Source organism: Rhincodon typus, chromosome 3, assembly GCF_021869965.1.
Source record: "Rhincodon typus isolate 14 chromosome 3, sRhiTyp1.1, whole genome shotgun sequence".
Lineage (NCBI taxonomy): Eukaryota > Metazoa > Chordata > Chondrichthyes > Orectolobiformes > Rhincodontidae > Rhincodon > Rhincodon typus.
In genome coordinates, this window is record NC_063334.1 from 12899351 (window position 1) to 12922480 (window position 23130).

The 23130-nt window shown below is 39.6% G+C and overlaps 1 protein-coding gene across 4 annotated transcripts in view; it reads left to right on the plus strand.

The window, feature by feature from the left end:
* LOC109917118 (low-density lipoprotein receptor-related protein 2-like) overlaps positions 1–22913 on the plus strand; it is a 99279-nt gene extending 76366 nt beyond the window's left edge. For 3 of the 4 annotated variants that reach the window (XM_048594569.1, XM_048594576.1, XM_048594581.1), the window contains exons 52-68: positions 1721–1870; positions 2110–2232; positions 3254–3376; positions 5651–6025; positions 8369–8491; positions 8582–8704; positions 13465–13581; positions 13660–13785; positions 16185–16356; positions 17974–18189; positions 18583–18701; positions 18780–18919; positions 19398–19539; positions 20399–20548; positions 22249–22347; positions 22593–22673; positions 22777–22913. In XM_048594569.1, the coding sequence (XP_048450526.1) occupies positions 1721–1870; positions 2110–2232; positions 3254–3376; positions 5651–6025; positions 8369–8491; positions 8582–8704; positions 13465–13581; positions 13660–13785; positions 16185–16356; positions 17974–18189; positions 18583–18701; positions 18780–18919; positions 19398–19539; positions 20399–20548; positions 22249–22347; positions 22593–22673; positions 22777–22883 (2486 nt within the window). In that variant the 3' untranslated portion in view covers positions 22884–22913. The remainder of the gene's footprint in view (positions 1–1720; positions 1871–2109; positions 2233–3253; positions 3377–5650; positions 6026–8368; positions 8492–8581; positions 8705–13464; positions 13582–13659; positions 13786–16184; positions 16357–17973; positions 18190–18582; positions 18702–18779; positions 18920–19397; positions 19540–20398; positions 20549–22248; positions 22348–22592; positions 22674–22776) is intronic. The other variant, XM_048594587.1, reaches the window with a different exon arrangement.
* The last annotated feature ends 217 nt before the right edge of the window (positions 22914–23130 follow it).

Consider the following 23130-nt stretch of genomic DNA (forward strand, 5'->3'; position numbering starts at 1 on the left):
TTTTATTCCCACTGATCAGACTGATGAATGGACCTCTCATTGGAGTTGATCTTTCTTTGCACCTTCTCTCTAGCTGTAATACTATATTCCGCCTTGTGTTCGTATCTTTTTGATTTCCCTGGATAGTGTGTAAAATGTTTTTGTTTGTTACTAACAGCTTAGACCAAGTAAAGTGTGCATTTACTCTGTCCTAGTTTGTTTGAACAACACTCAATTGATCTTAACAGCAAACTAAACAGATCCTCTAGGATTCTGCCCATTCCCCACCCCTTGTGAATAAACATTTTTGGGTTTAAAGTTTAATCCATGTACAACAAAGGGTGTCAAATCTTGTGTATCACATGTAAGGTTTTTTTTAAAAAAAAACAAACCTCTTTTATTCTGGTAAGTGTGCTCCAGCTGAACGCAAGTAATGAAAAACCATTAATATCAAATTACTTTTTGAAAAATGATCTTGAAGGTAGATTTAAACAAACCTCTCCATGCCTGTCACTCAATCTACCCTTGTCACTTGTCTTACAAAAAGCAGTAATCAATTGTCAGTTCCATAGTCCTGTTCCAAAAGCGTAACTTGAAGTACCTACTCTGGCAAAACTAGTATAATGTCAATTGGGCAAAATCACCATCTGTCTTGAGCATAAACTGTATCCAAACATTTTGTGCACTTTTCAACAAACTGGTGGACGAATCCATACTTAGTGCAGTGAACCCAGTGTGAATTAGTCATTTAAGCTTTGCATATGAGGGCATAAAATGGAAGCTAATCTTTATATTTTTAGTACATTGGCACAAACCACGTTTAGCAGTGGTCAATTATTTTCAGTGAGTAACAAGTCAAAGTTGACATTCATAGAATCCCTGTAATGCAGAAAGAGGCCATGCATCCCATCAAGTCTGCACAAACCCTCAGCATCCTATCCAGACCCAGAACTCCTCTATATACTCTTCTATATCCCTGCAATCCTCCATTAACTATAGTTAACCCACCTAGCCTACACATCTCTGGACACTGGGCCAACTTAACATGGTCAATCCACCTAACCTGCACATCCTGTTGACTGAAACCAGAGCACCTGGTGGAAGCCTATGTAGACTGTACAATCATCCAAATTTGGAATAGAACACAGGTCCCTGGCACTGTGGCAGCACTACTAACCACTAACCCACCATGCTGCCTATTAAAAGTACACTTCAAAAATTGAACTGTATTTCATTGCTGTATAAATATCTAAGTCTTTTTATGAATGTGAAAGCTATATTTTTCAAGTCTGTTTACAGTTTTGAGCATTTTAACACTTGAAATGAAGTTCTTCAACTCTTCAGTCCACCTGAATATGTAGACTCTTTTTTTGCAACATTTTTTTGAGGTAGAAACTTGTAGCTGTGTTGGAGCCATGTCTCTAATTTAAAATCAATTATTCAAGCCTCACTTCACTAAAGCTGAAACAAACTTGTAGATGGTGTATACATTGGAGTTTGGTTTAATCTGGACATGTTTTTCATTGAGGCTGTTATTACCAAAGGAAATCACTGCTTGCCTATGACAATTGCATCATGTGATTGCTTCAGTGAAATGTACAGAATGAACTGTTTGGGGGAAAAGGGTATTCTAACTCTTCCGGTTAGATTCTTGGCTACAAGATTACATCTGTCAATGACTCTTAAGTACTTGGACACTAGTTTCTATTAACATTTTTCCCTACAACTTATGCCTTTCTAGGCAAGGACTGGTGTAAGGAGAATATAAAAGATGGGGGATGTAAATACATGTGTCTACCAGCTCCTCAAATCAACAGTTACAGTCCCAAATACACCTGTGTGTGTCCACCTGGAATGGAGTTGCAAAAAGATGGACATCACTGTGGAGCAGGTATGAGAACAATGTAAAATGAAGTATTGTAGATGCTAGAAATAAAATGTGGAAAGTGCAACAAGTCAGGCTGTAGTATCTACAAGGAAACCAGTTACACTTGTCAAGCCGTTGACCTGAAATGCTTTTTTTCCAATGCAATATGACTGCTTTCAATTTCATTTTTGAGCTGCTCCTAATTTAATAACAATGCTAGATAGTATTACTCTTAACTGAACTTTAAATCTTGTTTTGACTAGTCAAAACCATCTGTGGTGTAACGGAGGTAAAGTGCAATGATGGACAATGTATACCTGAGAGATGGCAATGTGATGGTGAAGCTGACTGTCATGATGGATCAGATGAAAGTGAAGAAGTTTGCTGTAAGTATCTCTCTTGATCAGAGGTTTGAGGTTGGAAAAATATTTATTTCCTAATGTATAACTTTATTATCAGCTCTGAATGGGTTAATCTCCACCCATATTTTTACTTTCCAGCAAGGAGAGCTGCTGGCTTGTTTCCTTCACTAGACATTTTGTCACTGGTTTGGTGCCTCCTTTTTACTTGCTACATGTATCCTTTGTTCCTGCCTCCAACCCAATAAATAGTCATGTCTTCAGTGAACTAGCCACCATGCTTAATTTTCACTGAAACAAGTCCCCTTAACCAGTGTTTGTAGCTAAATTCTCCTGAAATTGGCACAGCATTGTCCCTTGGTCAGTCACTAGGGGTGTAAGGTAATCAAGTGCTTAATAATGTAAATATGCTACATTTTTGCTGTTGTGGCTTGCAGCACATAGCTATCTACACCATCTGGCTTTCAAAAAGTTAAGTTGGCTTCAGTGAAAATTTTTTCCCCCTAAAATTGAATATCCAGACAACTTTGTGGGGGTGGAAAAATGTTTGTCCTATTGCTTTCATAATGTAGTTGAGAAAGTTGTGGTAAACTCTGCAATTTTGAGAACATGAACAAAACTAGGAGGGGGTAGGAACAGAAGGCAAGAACAATGCCAGTCTGTCTGGCCCCTTTTTTAAAGCCATCAATGCTTGAATCGATCTTTTGGACAAATTCCACCAGTCAGACAATTCATTCTGCCTTGTGACCATCAGGCAGACGTCTTGCATTAGTCCAAAGGATTTGCTAACCCCTGCAGTAGCAAACCAATAAATGAATGATAGAAGTACAGTGAGGACAAAAACACGAGTTGGGAGATGAGTGGATGTTTGGGAAAACTTGTATAAAGCCTGAGTTGCTCTTGTCTATGCTCATCAGGATATGCTGTGACTTTCAAGATTACTAGCATATGGTACAAATTTCCATCTGGTCTGACCTGTTAGCACTGAGCTTTTCATGAAAGCTGAGCACTTACTGAGAACTCACTACATTTTTTTCTTTCTTTGTAGACCTGAGAATGTGCCCCATTGGGGAAGTTAAATGTGGTCCTGGATCTCTTCGATGTATTCCTATTTCCTGGAAATGCAATGGCATACAAGATTGTGATGATGGTGCTGATGAGGAAAACTGTGGTAAGATTTTAAAACATGCACAAGAAATTCACTGCTTTCTGTCCAAAAGCAAAATATCTAATTCTCTACTGTTGGGGGAAAGAAACTTTCTGGTTGGAGTGATACCTGGCATATAGTGCTTATCAATCAACTCAGCTCCAGGACCCCTCTGTAGGAGTTCCTCAGGGTCATGTCCTAGACCTAAGTCTTCAGCTGCATCATCAATGACCTCCCTTCCAAGGTCAAAAGTAGGTATGTTCACTGCAAATGTTCAGTACCATTTGTAACTCATTGGAGCAGTCCATCTTCAAATGCATCAAGACCTGGATAATCAGACTTGGGCTTAAGTGAGATTCACACCATACAAATGCCAGGCAATAATGACCTAGATTCTCATAATAATCACTCACTGCAATTGCATTATCATCTGTATCCCCCACTATCAACATCCTGGGGGTTAATATTGACCAGAAACTGAACTGGGCTAGCTGCACAGTGGCTGCAAGAGTGATCAGACAAGGGATACTACAGTAACTCACCAACTGACTCCCTAGAACTTGTCTATCTACAAAGTGCATGTCAGGACTGGAATAGTGTTTTGAGGTGCACTGCAGAAATAACTAAATATCCTGAGACAAATTCCAAGCCCCTTACTAGAAAGACAAGGGCAACAGACACGAGGAAACACACTGCCTGCAAGCTTCCTTCCAAGCCACTCCCCATCCTGACTTGGAAGTATATCTTTGACCCAATGACACTGCAGGAACAAAATCTGGAATGCACTTGGACTGTGGCAGGTTGCTAGTTCACAAGGACAACTAGGGATAGGCATAAATTCTAGTTGAGCCAGTGATTCCCATAGGTGAATAAACTATACTGAATGACCCTGCCTCTACAATTCAGTAGAGGAGAATTCTACAGACTCTCTACCCTCAGGAAATTCTTCTCCCCCCTCACCCCACCCACCTGTCTTAGTTGGTGATTCCTTTGCTGAGATTATGCTCTTTCCTTGGATTCAAGGAGAAACTCCTTCTCCATCTGTCTTGTCAAGTTCCCTAAATCTCGTGCTTCAATATGGTCATTACCCATTCTTAACTCCAATGTGTCCAGGCCTAATCTATTCAGCCCCTCCATAACTAGGATGAGCCTAGCAAACCTGGACTGCCTCGAGTGCCTGTATACCTTGGATAATGAGTAAAACTGTTTGCAAAATCTCACTGGACTGATTAGTGCCTTATACAGTCTTGGTAAAGCACTTTTTATTTTTGTATAATCCATTCCATTTGAATAATGGCCAACATCCAATTTACTCTTTCCAATACCCACTGAATCCATGCTATATATTTTTGACTCGGATGAGAATTCCCAAATCCCTCTTCCATAGCTTTCTGAATTGCATTCTATTTAAATAAAACTCATCTTGTATTCCAGCCAAGGTGAGCACCTCTTTCTCATACCATTTGTCAAGCTCTTGCCCACTCAACCTTTTTCTATATCTACCTTGCTATCATCCTCGATGCCTTTCTATCTAATTTTTATCATCCACAGACTGAGCTGTAGTACATTTTATTTTCTTCCAAGTCATTCATATATTGTAATTTACAGCACCAGCAATGATCTTTGATACTCCACTGGTTATAAGTCACCATCCTGATGTCTTCCTTGATCCAACTGTCTATAAGCTAATCCTCTATACATGCTAACATACTACCTCCAACACGATAGCTACTTAGATTCTTGCCTTGCTAACAGAAATGGAAGCTGGGTTAATTTAGTATGCCTGAACCTACTACATACTTCAATACAAGCATGATTAATTTTGATCTTCAACCCACCACCTTCCCATCTGCTTCCCATATTCTGAGACCAAAAAATCTCTATCTGCCCTTAATACATTTTGAAGAGTGATTGACTGGGATCATGTCTGAGCTCTTGGGTCACTAGTCGTAGTTTAAAATGCTTTTATCCAGCACCCCCCTCCCTTCCATCTCTGAAATCGAAATCAAGAACATCAATGCAAACTAGCCCATTTCTATTCTGATACATCAGCAGGTTATCTTTTTTATCTTGGAGTTTAAGTATAAAACTCTGAAGGTGCAAAATTTATCCTGGTGCTTAACTGTTAGATAAGTGAACCATTTCTTTTATTAAGCTATTGGTATATTAGAATTTTCTCATTGATTATTCAATTTGAACATTAATTGAATAGCTCAGAAGCCTCAAGTTGATTTTAAAAGATGGGTTTTTAATCTGGCTTTTGCCTCTTTTGTTTATTGCATTTTTTAAACCCTTCAGGCCAAGTAACCTGCAGTCCAACAGAGTTCACTTGTTCCAATGGCAGATGCATTTCCAAGAAATTTAGCTGTAACGGTGATGATGATTGTGGTGATGGAAGTGACGAAACAAACTGTCAGCCAATTTCCTGTGGCCCACATGAGTTTCAGTGCAGTCATTCTTCAGAGTGTATATCCTTGAGCTGGCTGTGTGACCACAATGTTGATTGTGCTGATCAATCTGATGAATCTCTGGACAGATGTGGGGGCACAACAGCTCCCCTTGCCACTTGCTCTCCTAATGACCGTCTGTGTGGCTCAGGTGAATGTATTCACCAGAAATGGTTTTGTGATGGAGATGTTGACTGCAAAGATGGCAGTGATGAAGCAAATTGTCGTAAGTGATTTTCAATAATTGTTTATTTCTTTCATAACTCTGAAGCTCAGACTCCTGTATATATTGAGCAAATCTTGAAGGTGCTACTGTAATACTCAACTGCTCAGGATGACTGAATCAGGGACAGAATGCACATAGATCCCACCCAGACAGTACCTACTCTAATGCATATAATAGAATTCATTTGTTTATGGAAAATGTAGCACTGGTTTATCAAGTCAGCATGCCATTGCAATACTGCAACAGTTTTTTTTACACCCAATCTACATGCTTGATGTCCTCTTAAATCCCCAGCATTAAATCTCCATTTGTGGAGAAAAATGTTTATATTGGGGTGACTGTAAAATTTGAGGGGCATAGGTAAGGTAGACAGAAACTGTCCTCTTTGGAGGGATCTGTGACTGGGGACATGCCTCTTAAGGTAGAAAGCAGAAGGTTTAGAGGAGATGAGGGAAAACCTCTTCCTGAGGGTGGTGTGAATCTAGAAGAAGCAGAAACCCTCAATGCTTAAGTATTTAGATGTGCACCTGGGATACCAAAGCTATGGGCCAAGTGTTGGCAAATGGATTAGAATGGTTAAATTGAGGTGAATCATGGAATGAAGGCTTTAGCAGCTGAATGAAGTATGACAGGTAGTGATGTGAGCATGCCATGCAAAACTCAGCTGCTTTAAAAAGGAGTCTAGGGCAAACTTCAGACAGTTGTCAGGGAGATGGTGTTGGTCTCCTCTTCCAATACTAGACAGTTGAGGTTCAGCCTGGTTGAATCACTAGTAATGTTTTAGTTGTTAGTTTGATACCAGGGCTTATGTGGAGCTTGGCTTTCCTCAACTTAAGGGGTGCCATTGTAGGTAAGAGTTCTATCGAGGAATAGATCTTCAAGACACCTGGAGTGATAGAACAATTGAATCATTTGGGATGTGGTTTCCCCCCTCAGGTTGAGCTTAGAATAAGATCTTTATAGGTCACTCAGGCCGAGCCTCCCATTGATCTGCCCACACCCTGACTCATGCTGCCTTTTTTAGCCTGCAGCTACACTCCTTAAAATCTGTCTACCTCCCCCTCAATATTTCCCATGGTCTGGCATCTACAATGTTGTTGTGAGGTATGGAATTCCAGGTGTACACTCTTCTAGGAGAAGATGACTATGCAACTGAGATACAAAGTAAAGGGTACTCATTCAATGCCATGCCCCTCTAGTTGAAGATTGCCCATGAGTGAAAACCAATTATTATTCTTTCCATTAGCACCTTGCTTATCTGAACTTGGCGATGTTTAGATTGCCTTCCATTACAAAGGCAAAAGGAAAACCTGGTTAAACTATCTGCCACCTTTTTTTGTTCTCGTGAAATCACCATTGCATCCTCGGGTCCCACACTCAGTTGCTTTTATTTTACTTTATACACCTGAAGCTCTTTAAATTTCTTGCCAATTTACTTAACTTTAAGTTTTGGTTCCAATAAAATTTCCCAAATCCCCTGGTCTACCATTTTAGTTTTTGCTGCTTTGTATGTCTTGGTTGCTTGGATACACTTGACCACTCTTAAATCCTGATTTCACTCTTTGACCAGACTAAATTTTGCTGAGCATTATGAAATAAGTGAATGCAGTCCAACCAGTTGAATGAATAAAGGCATTGGTAGAGTGTGATGCTGTTGACCACCAATGTATGCCATTAAAGGATTTTCCTTGATTTTACGGGGAGGTGATAGTCTAGTGATAATACTAGACTGAATCCAGACACCCAGGGAATGTCCTGGGGGCCTGGGTTCAAATCCTGCCACAGCAGATGGTGGAATCTGAATTCAACAAAAATCTGGAATTGGGAGTCTAATGACAATAGATTCAGTGTCAACTTGTCAAGAAAACCTATCTGGTTAATATCGCTTTTTAGGGAAGGAAACTGCCATTGTTATCTGGTCTGACCTACATGTGACTCCAGACTCAGCAATGTGTTTGACTTCCAACTGCCCTCTGGGCAATTAGGAATGAGCAATGAATGCTGGCCTGGCCAGTGATGCCCACATCCTATGAATAAAAAGAAAACCACATGCCTCTAGAATTAAAAACCTTAAATGCTAGACCTCTGAAAATTTCAAAGTGGGGGGCTAAAAGCTAGATACTGCTGCTTAATTAGTATTAAACAGCACAAATTTAGTACATCAGAGTACCTTTTACCATTTGCTAGTCAACTTTGTTTTTTCAGTCTGAGCAGCAAGCACAGTATGACCACAATAACATGAACTGCACTTTAGATCAATGTTTTGCAGGATATTTGCGTGCACACTTTCATAATATGCTCAAACCCTATTTCTCAATTGTGCTATAAACTTTTTTTTGTTAGCACCTCCAACATGTAGACCTGATTACTTCAGATGCAGTGACGGTAGCTGTATCCCTGGACACAGACAATGCAATGGAGTTAGTGATTGCCCAGATAGCAGTGATGAAATCAGCTGCAAGAAGGGTGAGTACGCGCTTGCAACTGTGCCTCTGTTTTTAAAAAAAAGTCATCAATACTCATGCAAATTTCAATTTCGTGCTTTAATTTTGACAGTTGCAGCGTGCACAGGACCCATGGACTTCAAGTGTCAAAGTGGTGAATGTATTAACATATCGCAAGTCTGTAATAAACAGCAGGATTGCAAGGATTGGAGTGATGAACTCCTTGGAAAATGCAGTAAGTGTTTTGGGACTGAAAATAGTTAATCTAATCTTGTTTTGTTTCATCAATAACTTTACAGTTGCTATAAATCAATAACCACCTGAGGAGGGCTCACTGGACCTGATAGGTGAACTCTGACTTCATAGATGCTGCTAGATCTGAGCATTCACAGTAATTTGTTGTTTCTGAAATCTTTATTCCTTTTTTATGTCCACTTAACTCTCTCTCTCCCATAATATTTATGACTTGTGGCTCAGGTCTTTGCTACAACACTTTAAGCTTGAGTTTGGCATGCCAAATTTGAACTGTCTTCATAGTAGAATGTTCTACTGGACTCTGAACTGACCACTGGTAACTTTGTACTTTGGGGTAGTTTGCTGCCACCAATTTTTTTTTTAGTTTTTATAATCAACTCATTTTGGGAGTGTAGTGAGCTACTTCAGGTACAAGTGGGATTTGAGCCTGGGCCTTCTGGTCTGGAGATATGGACACTGCCACACAAGCCCCTAATCTTCCTTTCTAGTTTTTAAAAAGCTCCCCTTCTGGAGCAGATGGGACTTGAACCTGAGCTTCATGGCCCTGAGGTAGGGCCAGTGTCGTAAGTGCTCTCAATCTTCCCTTTTTGATTGTTGAGATCCTGTCTGTCTAATCGGTGGCAGACCACTGGTATACCTTTAAAAGGCACTGGCCTTTGTGTAACATGATGCAGTTTATTGCTTGATAGTGACAGTTATATGTTAACTACTTTGGCTCCTGATCATTGTAGCTCATCCTGAGATGACACCTGTTTTTCAGATTCCAGACACAAACAAAATAGGAACAGGGCTAGGCCATTTGAGTCTGTTCCACTATTTTGTTATCATGGCTTATGATTCAACACTAGTCTGTTCCTGTTTTCTCCCCTTGACCTTTTTTCATTCTTCTCTGGCCCCCAAATGCTATATCCAACTCTTTCTTGAAAATCTGTTTTGGCCTTGACTGACTGCTTGCTATGGTAGCAAATTCTACAAACCCCTCACTCTGAAGAAACCTCTCTCCTCCATCCTAAATTGTTTATTCTGTATCTGAAGGGTGTCTCCTGGCTGAGTCTTGTCTCATCTAAATGTTTTTCTGGAATGCATGTGACTCTCAAACCATACATTGTTGACTCTTAACTGCCCTCTGAAGTAAAAGTCAAAATTTGCTGGAGGGAAAACTACAGATCTGGCAGCATCTGTGGAGTGTTATTTCAGGTTGAGTGAACTTTCTTCAGAACCCTGACCTGAAATGTTAACTGATTTTTCTCTCCAGAGATGCTGTTAGACCTGAGCTTTTCCAGCAAATTGTTGTTTTGACTTGCAGCATCTGCAATTCTGGTTTTCTTATTTAGTATGTCCTCATGGTCTAGTATGCCACACTATTTAAACTGACAATCTATTGACCCATAATGGTGGTTCAAATCCTACCATAGCAAGTGGTAGACTTCGCCTCGAAGGTAAGTTTTTTGGGATGGTTGTGCATTTTTCAAAGTAAACAGACGGACAGATTTTAGGCAGCCCTATTGGATAGTTAGAACTGTAGAAATTTTAACTCAAATAGACCAGCCATGATCTTGCTGGTGGAGCAGGCTTGAAGGACTGAATGACTTGGTCTAATTTGGCTCCTGTTTTGATCATTTATTGGGGATAGCCAGCATGCCCACATTATTTAGGCTTTTTTCTAAAATAAAAGCCCCCATGCCTCCCTTTTTGTTTTTGTCAGGTAATGATCTGATTTTCACAATGTTCACTTTGATTATGTATTGAAAAGCTGCTTCCTAATCTGGTTTTGTTTCCAAACATCCTGTAACATACAATATTTCTTGTTTCTGCATGACAGTAATCCTGCAGAATCAATAGTGCTTTCAATTACTGAATAAGTGATCAATTTAAACTGTACACAAATAGGAGCAATTCACTCCCTTGAGTTGTTGTAATGTCTTGAGGCAAGAGAACAATAAATTTACCTTTGACCCTGATTAAACGAGTGAAAATCAGTTGAATAAATTTGGGCAATGTACAAAGATAGAACTGCGTAGTACTAAGAATTATCATTAGGAGCAGTCATTAATTGCACAGGACATTGGCCTCTTTGGAGTACTGTAGGCAGTCCTGTTCAACCTGTTTATAGCAAGGATATTAAACTGGAGGGTTCAAAAGATTTACCAGGAGGTTGTCAGGAATAGAGGATTTGAGCTAAAAGATGGGCTTGCACTCTTCACTTGAGTGAAGGAGTTTGGGGTGGGGGGGCACGGTGTGACTTTAGAGGTTTATGAAATCATAGGGAACATGGGGTGCATGACCAGGGTCTTTGGGTGCAGAAGTTCAAAACTAGGGGACATTTTAAGATGAGATTTTAAAAGAACATGGGTTGCTGGGGGTGGCAGAGGGGTGCAGAAGAGGAAAGACCTTATAGGTCATGTGGATTGAACTGCCCAAGGAAGTGATGGATGCTGTTACTTCTAAGATATATTTTGGATTAGTTCATGAATATGAAAGGTTTGTGGGGATATGGGCCAAGTACAGGAAATTGGGACCAGTTTAGTTTGGAAATGTGGACTAGTTGGACCAAAGGGCTTGTTTTTATGCAGTTTGACTCGAACATCTTTTGGGTAGATATCACGTGAAAACTTGATCCTTGCAATAAGTATTTGCCACTAGTCCCATGCACAATTGAGTTGATTTCCAAATGAGGCAAATCAGTGACATTTTTTACCTTTTTTAAAAAATGTGGGCTAGGCAGGTAAAAGATGGCATGGGAGAAAATATCTCTCCCTAATGAAGGGATGCACTAAAATTTCTCATTTTACAAGTATAGGGTTACGTAGCTCAATTGGCTAGATCAATTTTGCTGTGCAAAATGGTGCCAACAGGATGGGTTCAATTCTAGCACCAGATGAGATTATAATGAAGGACCCTACTTGACCTCTTCCCCTACATCTGAGACATGGTGACTCTGGTTAAACCAGCCCTAGGCATCTGAAATGGATTTGCCATTGTTGGACTGGGATGGACAAGGTCAAAAATCACACTAGGTTATAGTCCAACAGCTTTAATTGAAAAAGCAAGCTTTCAAAGCTCAGCTCCTTGAGCATATGAAAGAGGCTCTTGTAACTTCTCTCTCTCGCCTGAGGAAGGAGCTGAGATCTGAAAGATCTCTGACTAGGGATTTGCAAGCCCCAAATGACAATCATGTATGAAGAGTACATCCTATTCTATTGGGCCCTCTGGTAGATTGCCCTTCCTTTATCAGATTGTGAATAACTTCAAAGGAGAACTACCAAATTGATGTCCTTGCATTGAAAAAATGTTTGCATTTCTTGGAGCAGCACACTCTCTAGATTTACCAGAAAGCAGATTATACAAGACCTGTATAATGTAATATATGGTAGAATTAATTTCTCACCTCTGAGCAGAGGCACTTGAGTGGTATTACCCACAAGATGGTTGTTTTACATCCAGTTTTGAAAGGTCAAAAATAGATCTCAGGCTCATCTTTTGAACCACTATATGGACATGAAAGTTGCAGTAGTTGACATGAACTAAATATATTTGGCTAGGTGAAGTAATCACTTCTAATGATCCTGTTCCTACTGTAATGAAAAATCCAAGGCTGGCCCATTGTTAAAGTCCTGCCAGTCTTTATACAAAAGAGAATACCCAAAACATTAAAGACCAAGAACATGAATCTAGCTCAATGTCAAGTTACCGAGAGTCTTTACAGGTGCCTAAAGCAAGTGTTGGGCCTCTGAGGATGAGAATGTGGAGTTAATATTAGATACAGGGGGTCTTTAGTGTTGGTCAGATCTTTAAAACTTACACTTCCTGTATTTGCAAACTGTTTTTGTCCTGCAATCAGACTCCAGAGTAACCACTATAGAACCCAGGTACTGACTATAATGTAGTGTTGGTGGATGTAATGAAATATTTCCCTTCTGCCTTCACTACATAAAGGATACCAGCTAGTTAATACTTAAGTTGAGGCAAGGATGTCCATAATTTAAAATTGAACCTTTTCTTTAAATACCAGAAGAGCTTCAGCCATGTAACTGGGCTATTTAGTGAATTGAATTGATAAGCTGAAATGATCCATCTTGTCAAGGATTGTTGGCTCACTCACCATAGAGTGAACATTGGGGTCTTTTGCAATCAAAATGAGTTTCAATAGAATCCCTTAAGCTGCTGTAGACACATTACCCTAGTTTTGGCTGTGATGTCATACTATGCAAGGATAAGTGGTTAGAGGATAGTGTGTAAGCTTTAGTGGCAGTTGAACTTGGCAAAAATAGTCAATTTGCAGTAAGGTTTTAGTGTAACTTGCACTGAGTAAACTGCAGTTTTTAAATGTGATCTTCCATGTCATAGTCTCGATATGCTGATTCATTTTCCTCTTGATATTCCTCAAGACTTTGCACAATTTTGCTAAGCACAGTTCCCCTCGTTTTCTTCCTTGCTAGAACTTTGATGGAACTAGCCTTCTAAAGGATATTTTGCTTGTTCCTGTGTTGCATGTTTGCAGATTTGAGTACAAATTTCAGGGCACATGTCAATGTTATCCATGACCATGTTTAAATGTCAACATTTGAGTTAACCAAAACTTCAAGTACTTACTGCTACAACAGCTGCAATCATTTCTCACTATCAATTATTTATTACTTGTGGGGAAAAGGATGATAGCCAGTCATGCAAATTGCAACATTTCACTGAAAGTGATCCTGAGGAATGGAGTATTGAATCTTGTTTGTGCTTTTTCCTTAGATGTGAACGAATGCCTGATTAACAATGGAGGTTGTTCTCATATCTGTCATGATCTTGTAATTGGATATGAATGTGACTGTCCTGTTGGCTTTGAATTGGTTGGTCGAACCTGTGAAGGCAAGTTAAACCACTTAGCTTAATGTCAACTAGTTTTATTAAAAGCTTTAGGAATCTAAAGATGTTGCTTTATTTTAGATATTGATGAATGTCAAAATCCTGGAACATGCAGCCAGATTTGTATGAACCTGGAAGGAAGTTTCAAGTGTGAATGTCATCCTGGATATCACATGGACCTGACTAATTCTATTTGCAAGGCAATAGGTAAGACCTCACAATTGCTCTCTGTTAAAGGAACTTGGTCTTGGACAGTTCACAAATGTAATTATGGACTCTTCCTCTCCCCTTGATGTTGAAGATGAGGCACTGAATACTTGACTAGTCAGCATATTTCCACACAATGGCTTTCTCTGTCTGTATGCTTCCACCATTCCCTTGGAGTAAGGGTGTTTTTGTTGACATGGTTTCCTGGTAATATTCAGGACTATTAAGTAGCAGCAGAAGGCTTTTTAGTCCCTCCAAATGTGCACTGCCAGCTGAGATCATGGCTGATCTACCTCATACACTGGCAACATTAAGACCATAAGACACAGGAGCAGAAATTCAACCATTGAGGTTGTAGACTTGCTTGTCGAGCCAGTGTTTGATTTCAGATGTTTCATCACCCTGTTAAGTAAGTCAGTGCACTTCCTGAAGAATTGGTATTCTTTGTTATTTGTGCCTTGGTTTGCTGGAGTGGTTGGTATCACTTCTGGTTCAGTTTGTTTTTGTATTATCAAGTCTATATCAGCTTGCATATTGAACTGGACCCAATATACACTGGCTTAGCACGCAAGTCCACAACCTCACCTGCAACCCAAGCTACAAATCTAAACTTTAAACAGACGACAATTTTGAGCAGGCACAAAAATACTTTCAATATCTAGCCTCCAACATTCTGGGGTGACATTCTACATCTGCTAACATCCAGGAGATGAAATTCTTGAACCAGTTTTAAACATGTCCCCTTTATTCAGTAATTACTTCTGGCTTGATGCCCCCACTGAAGGAAAAATCCCCTCATTGACCATGTCAAGCTGCCTCAATGTTGTATCTTGCAATGCAATCACCCCTCATTCTAAAACTAGTGAAAATAAAGGCCTAGCAAAAAGCTAAAATTCCACTTGACACCTAATTTACTTCCTGTACCTTTTTTTTTATAATGCCAAGTATCTCATGCAAAAGATCACTCAGCCCCCCAGTCTAATCTGCCTTTTTTTGCTTTTTTCTGACCTAAAGTGCATGACCCCACATCTGTTAAGTTGTTTTGTTAAACTCCATCTGTTAAGTGTGTTTGTTTGTTTGTTTTTGTTTTTTGCCCACTCCCTTCTCAAATGCTCTTGCACCTAATTTTTCATCAGCAAATTTTGATGCATTACACTTCTCGCCAACCCGCACCCCCCCCCCCCCCCACCCACCCCACCTTTCCCCTGTCCCCTCCACACAACCCTGTTAAAGCCATCTTTGGACCCTGAAAGGTTTTAAAATGTCTGCCTCTGATCATCCACCAACTTACCCTCCTTTTTTTAAACCACACTCTAGACAACTCTTCATACCTCTAATTAGCCTTGCTAAGGTTGAGGACACTGGTTTGAAATGCAAGTTCTGCTCAGAATTTCAAATTCTAACATTGATCACTAATCCCTTGCAGGTCCTTAATTTGAGATCTTGTTAATTCAATTTATTATTCAATCCAAAATTAACTCCTGACTGTAGCTTCTAAGATGTAACCAATTTTTCATCCCCCTTGTCCAACTGCTTTTTCCAATCAATATGCCGGCTAAAATCACCAAGGGAATCTGCATTCTTGCCTTGTCTCATCTACTGTCCCACAACAAATGGAGCTGATTTTTAACTCCTCTGAATGGATTGGCCATTTCAAGGAGTTGGGCAACAAATGCTGGCCTTGCAGTTAACACCCACAGCCTGTGAAAGAATAAACTAATTATAAATCATTAACAGGCATAATGAGCCTGTATATATTGTCCAGAGTCCTACAGTGACTTCCATTCTCTCTCTCTCTTCCTGCTTAAATGTGCAGATTGTTTCTTCCATCACCTCTTTGGGTGACTTCCATTCATTGCTCTCATTAACTATGTAAGCATTGCAGTCAGGATAATTTAGAACTGGAATAGATCACCTCAGTTTAAAACCATACCCTAATTATTTCATTCTACAATAAGTTAAATGTGCACAGGGACTGCATGCATTTTAACATTCTGTCCTGTTTTGCAGTTTGTCTTCCAGTTTAAAAATTCCTATACTAAGTAATGAAACTAAATCATTGTTCTACAGGATGTATAAGAATCAAATATGCAGCAGACAATTGTCCTTGCAGTAGAATTATTTTAAACATGAGCTGGATGAATTATGCAGTGTTTACATCTGAACAGAATAAGTTGGGAACATTTTTGGCAACAAAATGAAACCCTTAAGCCAGATGGGTTAACTGTAAATTTGTTCAATGCAAAGTAGTGAAAGGTATTGTTTTATAGGATATAATCAACATCACCCTGATTTGGGTTTAGAGGTTGTTTTACTAAAATAAAAATAAACTGGATATATGGGCAGTAAGTTTTTGAAGTGTTTAAAACTGGATTATTCATTTTGCAAATCCTGCCTAGGAGAGGAGCCTTATTTAATGTTCACAAATCAGCATGACATTCGGAAACTAGGACTGCATCATCACGAGTACACTGAAGTCGCGGTGCAGTTGAGAAATGCTGTTGCTTTGGATGCTGATATTGCTGAAGAGAGAATCTTCTGGACTGAATTAGGCCGGCATGCAATTCTTAGGTAATTTGAAATCCTGAACTTGGACACTGCAGAGTATCAAACACTTTACAACATTATTTTTCAGGCAATTGTATATTAAGAATGGTTGCTTGTTGTAAATGTGCTGCTCTCTTTTTAATTACTTGAATCTCATATCTGGTTGTTTTAAGGCACTATTTCCATAAACTTGTTTGAGATTCAGCTGTCTGAATAACAACACGTTCTCTCATGACAAGCTAGTTTAAACAAGTAAACAAAAAAACTAAGCTGTGGGTGCTGGAAATATGAAAACTGAATTAGCGAGAGAATCTCAGCAGGTCTGGCAGCATCTGGACAGGGTGAACTTTTTGGGGTCTGGTGACCCTTCAGAACAGTCTCAATATTAACTCTGCTTTCTCCCCACTGATGTTTGCAGACCTGCTGATTTTTCTCTAGCAACCTTTTTTCACTTCAAACATCAATGCCCGGATCTGTAGAAACAAGTTAGACAATATACAACCAATGTTTTCCTTAAATAGCATGTTTACTGATCAGACTAGGCTGTGACTTTAGGGATAAAATTGTCTTCCATGTGAAATATGGATTCAGTCATACAGCATGAAAACAGACCCTTCTGGTCTAACTCACCTGTGCTAACCAAACATCCCATATAACCTAGTCCCACAGGCCAAGTGCTAGCAAATATCCCTCTTAAACCCTTCCTATTTGTGTACCCATCCAGATGCCTTTTAAATGTTGTAATTGTACCTGTCTCTCCTCCACTTCCACAGACAGCTTGACTCATACACACCACCTTCTAAAGTTACCCCTCCCCAGGTCCTTTTTTTTTTCTTTTGAAAATCTTTCCCTTCCTTAAACCTATGCCCTCTAGTTTTGGGCTGTCCTACCCTGGAACAAGGACTTTGGCTAATTACCCTATCCATGCCCTTCATTGTTTTATAAGCCTCTAAGGTCACCCCTCTGCCTTTTTTGCTCCAGGGAAAATAGCCTATTCGGCCTCTCCCTGTAACTCCAATCCTCCAGTCCTGGCAACATTCAACACCCTCTGCAAGTTTAACAACCTTCCTATAGGAGATCAGAATTATATTTGGTATTCTAAAAGTAGCCTCACTAATCATGTCCCAACTCCTATACTACTCCAATGTAATGACCAATAAATGTAAACATACCAATGCTGCTTTCACCAGCCTGTCTACCTGTGACTCTTGCACTGCTGCAAATAACCTTGCTAATGTACTGATATTTAATGTTTTAAAATCTGCAAGTTAGATAGGGACACCAATATCTAGTTATTAGTCCTGACTCCATTCATAAACATCTCCAAATTCCACTCCCAAGACTTGAACACACTTAGCTGCAATTTTAATTCTGACCAGCAGCACAGTACTCTGTTAAAGCTGAGCCTTTCTGTCGAGCACAAATGTTGTGGTGTTGAAAGAGCAGAAGCTTATCCATTGCCCTGGATAATTTTACTTGGCATTCATCCAAGGCCACCAATGTAGATCACTCATCTGTTTTAGGACTTATGACAGTGCACTTGAGCAAATGTGTGCCATACCTTGCGTTTTCATGAGGCAAGAATATAAAGTTGTTTCTCCTTGAACACAAGTGGCGTCTAAACAAGTAACTTTCTTCCAGTATGTCCTTGAATGATGACCAATCTGTGACTTCCAAAATTGAAGATGTGGACATTCCAGCAGGAATTGCAGTGGATTGGATCTACAAGCATCTCTATTGGACTGATCGGGGTTCTAAAACGATATCTGTGGCCACATTTGATGGAACTAAAAGGAAGGCACTCTTTGACACTGAATTAAGGGAACCAACTTCTGTTGCGGTTGATCCAATTACTGGGTATTGATTTTTGTGCATTTTAACATATAGCTTGTACATGGTTTTTTTATCAACTCGGGCTGAACATAACTCTGCTGTGGTCACATGTATTTGTAAATTCCAAAGCTGCATAGTCAACCTTCCTTGTGACTATTACTGCAATCATCCTGTTTGGAGTGTGGAAAGAAAAATTACTGTCCGGTATATCCCCAAAATGTTAGAATCAATCCCTGCAGTGTGGAAGCAGGCCACTTTTTTTTGGCCCACTGAGTCCACACTGATGATCTGAAGAGCATCACACCTCCTAACCCTTTGCAGAGTTAACAATTCATTTTATTAAATGAAGTTCAAGCATCAAATTGAGGTCCCTGAAAATTTGTGCTTCTATTTATTGACTTTTTTTGATTTTTGAAGGTTTATGTACTGGTCAGATTGTGGGGAACCAGCAGTAATTGAGAAAGCAGGAATGAATGGTGCTAACCGCCAGAATCTTGTGGCTAAAGAGATTCAGTGGCCAAGTGGCCTTACACTTGGTAAGGATAATTCTGAGAGGTTAAAACAATGCACATGCCTTTTGTTGACAACTGACTTAACCTGAACTTTATCCACAGATCTCATGAAAAGCCGCTTGTATTGGGTTGATTCAAAGTTGCACATGCTATCAAGTATAGGTCTAAATGGCCAGGATAGAAGAACAGTGTTGTGGTCAGAGGAATTCCTCCTTCATCCTTTTGCCATCTCTGTATTTGAGGTAATGCTTTGTTTCCCATCAGTTTTACAGGAACATTTTCCAACATTCAATTAAAGCATTTCAACTTGGTGAAATGGAATGCTTGCTGACTGAATCTGTACTGTAAGATTAAACAAATTCACTGACTTTATCAGAACATGACATCAGGTTACAGTCCAACAGCTTTATTTGAAATTAAGCTGTGAGTGCTGCTCCTTCACCTGATGAAGGAGCAGTGCTACAAAAGATTGTGATTTCAATTAAACCTGTTGGACTATAACCTGGTGTCATGAGACTTCTGATTTTTGTCCACCCCAGTCCAACACTAGCACCTCCACCTCCATGGCTACCATCTTTCATCCTTGGAACAGCTCAATAGAAAGTAACTCATTAAAACAGATCAGAATTAAAATTTAAGTCAAATCCTTTCAGGAAAGGTACTGACATGTCTAGATTATGGGTTAATCCATTCTTAAAAATAAATATGGTCTTGTTCCAGGACACTCTTTTCTGGATTGATGCAGCAACACAAACTATATATGGAGCCAACAAGTACACAGGAGATGATGTGAAGGTTTTGGCTTCCAACCTTCATAAACCACGTGACATCATTGTTTATAATAAGCTGGTACAGCCATCTGGTAAGATTTATTATCAGATTTTAATGTACAAAAGGAAATTCCTATCTTTCACTTGGGTCCAAGAGAAAGAGAACCATATCTTTAAAATGCAGACTTGTGGATGGAGGAGTGTCTTGTAAGGGAAAACCAGTCTGGGATCAGTGCATAGTCTCAGAATAAAGGGGTGTCAATTTAAGGCTAAGGAATTTCTTGATGGAATTCCTTAATATTAAATCTGAGATTAAATTCTCAGTCAGGGAATTGAAGGTTATGGGGCAGATGTGGGAAAGTGGATGAGTAACTTTGGATCAGCCATGATCCAGTTGAATGATGGGATAGACTAGAGGGGCTGAACAGCCTACCCCTATTCCTATTTCTTGTGATCTAGTAAAATCCTAGCCCTGCTATTAAATCAACTGTTTCTGATCATCTTTGGCCCTATCCTTTGCATTTTCTTTGGTCCATCCACTTGTCAGTGATTTGTAGAACTAAACATGCACAATTTCATTGGTATCCAGGAATTTCAGGAAACTTCATTCCTGCCTCACCTCTTGTCAACACTACACCTTTTTCAATCCTAAGTGCTGTTTAGGGAAAGAACTTCAATCTCTACCCACTTTTCACCTTTTTCCACTGCCCAGCAAGAGCCCCAGAAAAGGGTTTAAAACACTTACACTTACCTCCACCCTTGGTCTCAAGTGCAAACTGTACACTTTCACATCATGCAACAGCTTGTCTTTCCAACTTTTAAAGAAACTATTTAGGCAGCATATTTTTACTAAACGGCTTTTATTTTAATCTGCCTCTGTCTCACAGCATTCTATTAACATGGATCAATTCATGAATGCAGAAATGAAGTCATATTTAACTTTGTCCATAGGTAAAAATTGGTGTACTAAAAGCTTGAAGAATGGAGGCTGTGATTTCATGTGTCTCCCTGCTCCTTGGTTCAACAGTCAGTCACCAAAATACACTTGTGTGTGTCCATCTGGAAAGGAACTGGAGCCAAATGGAAAACACTGTAGAATAGGTAAATTGACACCAACTTTTTTCACATTGTGCTCATTATGTAGAGAATGTAAATGGAATCTACTGAAAATAAAAACTAACTTAGTGGGGATAAGCCTTTTTAATGTTTTAACTGGGTTGAATGGGATGGAAAGGGCTTCAGCCAGTGAAATGAGTGGCACCTCGTGTTAAATTGGATCTTTTCCTATATTTCCATTGAAAGTTGCAAGTAGGGAACTAGGATCTGAATAATACCAGCAACATATCACCATCACCACCTTTTTTAACCAAGCATTTTAGTATGCAGACAACAGTATAAGGCTCAACCAGAAAATTAGGATAGCAAATTCAACACCAATTAAGTCTAAAGTGGTGTTAAGATTCTCAGGTAAACAGTGTCATAGAGCTACACCCCATAAGGACTAAATACCACTAGGCAGAGATAATTGACCATTAGTAAGTTCATGAATAGCTTCTAAAATAGCTAATCTTAGTCTGGTATCTAGTTTCCTGCAGTTGTTCATAATATGCAAGCAACAGCTCTACGGAAGTGCTTGAAGACAGATCTTTAACCATGGCTTTGTGACCAGCCCTTATTGAACCCAAGCCATGTGACAAGGATGAGATGTTAGGCCTCTGGCCTAAAATGGCCACAACGCTAGAATTTTAGTTCACAGCTACCATATAAACAAACTTCTTTTACTTCACTGAATTAAAGTGGTGAGGCAGATAACTTTGCAAATAGGATGGTGGAGCAGCATATCCTGGACAGCTATATTTTAATATTGACACAATTTACCACATCGTTGCCTGAAGCTGTGCAGTTTACAAGTGTGGTTTTTTGCTGTTTTTAATATTTTTAGAAGGTTAATTCTGGCTTGTCTGCAATTTCAAAATAGATTACCTTTTAATCTCAGTAAGATGTCCTCTTTTTAAATAGAGGTCCAAAATTTTAAATTTGGAAACTGGGTCTACAAATGTACATGTTGCATAATTACCATATGCAGTACATGAGGCTGTTTTGACTAATTCTGTGGCTCTGATCCACTTATTGACGTTTCAATGTTCTCTTTCTGTAGCAAATTCAAGTATTTAGCATGAAATCTGCAGCTGAGTAATGTTGAAACCAAATATGTAAATGGATGATAGGCATCTCAATTTGACTTCTAATCTTATCCTTGAGTCCAAACACCTGAAGGCCAAGTAAGGGTCATCCAGGTGGCCTCCAACTCCTGGTCTTCAAATTTCAGCCCCCAGCTCTGCCTGCAAATAGCCAAGTATGACTTAGTATCCTGATCACTCCAGTTGGGATGTGTAGGCTAGGTGGATTAGCCATGGGAAATGCAGGGAGAAGGTAGAGGGGTAGGTCTGGGTGGGATGCTTTTTGGATGATTGGTGTGGACTCAATGGGCTGCTTCCACACTGCAGGAATTCTGCATGATTCTGGAAGTTGGTTTCTACCTGCAAGACTAGACTGCTCCAGTTGAGGCCCTCCATGAAGAGGTTTAATTTTGGAGAAACCAGTGCCTGTGCTGTATGCTCCATAGCTAAGTTTCCCCCAGTACTGTTGAATCTGGGTGGGATGCTCTTTACAGGGTCTGTGCAGATTTGATGAGCTAAATGACATTTCTGCAATGTAGGAATTCAATCACTCAAACTTTCAGATACAATATTTTAACAGACAATGGGTCATTAGATTTTCATTTCTCCTCCTCTTTTCAGCAAATGTATCTGCACCTGCAACAACCCTGGTGTCAACTTTGTCCTCTAGTACCACAAAACACCCACTGACTGGTCAGCGTACGGTCACTTCTCCTAGAGGTAATGCAATTGTATACAATGCAAAATGTGACTGTTAGAAAAATCAACCTTAAATATCAAACCAAATATTGGTGCCAAAATTAGCACAATGGTCTTGCTCATTTAGTTTTAACGTGATGTAAACAACAATATGCTGTCTACTCCTAAACAGCATGAGCTGTTTTCACCTGCTGCACCCCCCCAAAAAAAATGGGACTGTGGATTTGAGAATTGGAAGTTAGCTGTCACTTCTTCTGTCCCTGTAGGGAGAGTTTCGAATGCTACACTTGATAAAGTCAACAAATCGGAGAGTGGCTCTGGGGCTGGTTGGATTGCACTTGCTATCTGTAAGTATTTCTAAATGGAGGTGGTGGGGGAGAACAATCTTAGGTGAATGAGAATCTATTGAGCTCCTTTGAACTGAGCCTAATTGTTTGTTCTGCATTTCAGTACTCTTGACCATGGCTGGTGTTGCTGTCTACCTGAAATGGCAGGACTGGAAGAGGAAGACCCAGCAGAGAATGTATTTTGAGAACCCAGCCTTTGAGTGTGATTGATAAAGACAAATAAATGCAATTTTAAAATTCTTTTGGCTTTTTTTATTGCTTTAGTTATAACAAATGTGGTCTCCTTATTTTAGCTTTCACTTTGCAATCATCAGGTTTTTTCAGTCTCTGGTTTAATGCAGTCGGTATGCTTTGGTTGAAAGTTAGTCATAAATAAAATGACTATCTAACAACCAGTCATACTTCACATTTAATGGTATTGCCATGACTGAGTCCCTACCACAATATCTTGGAAGTT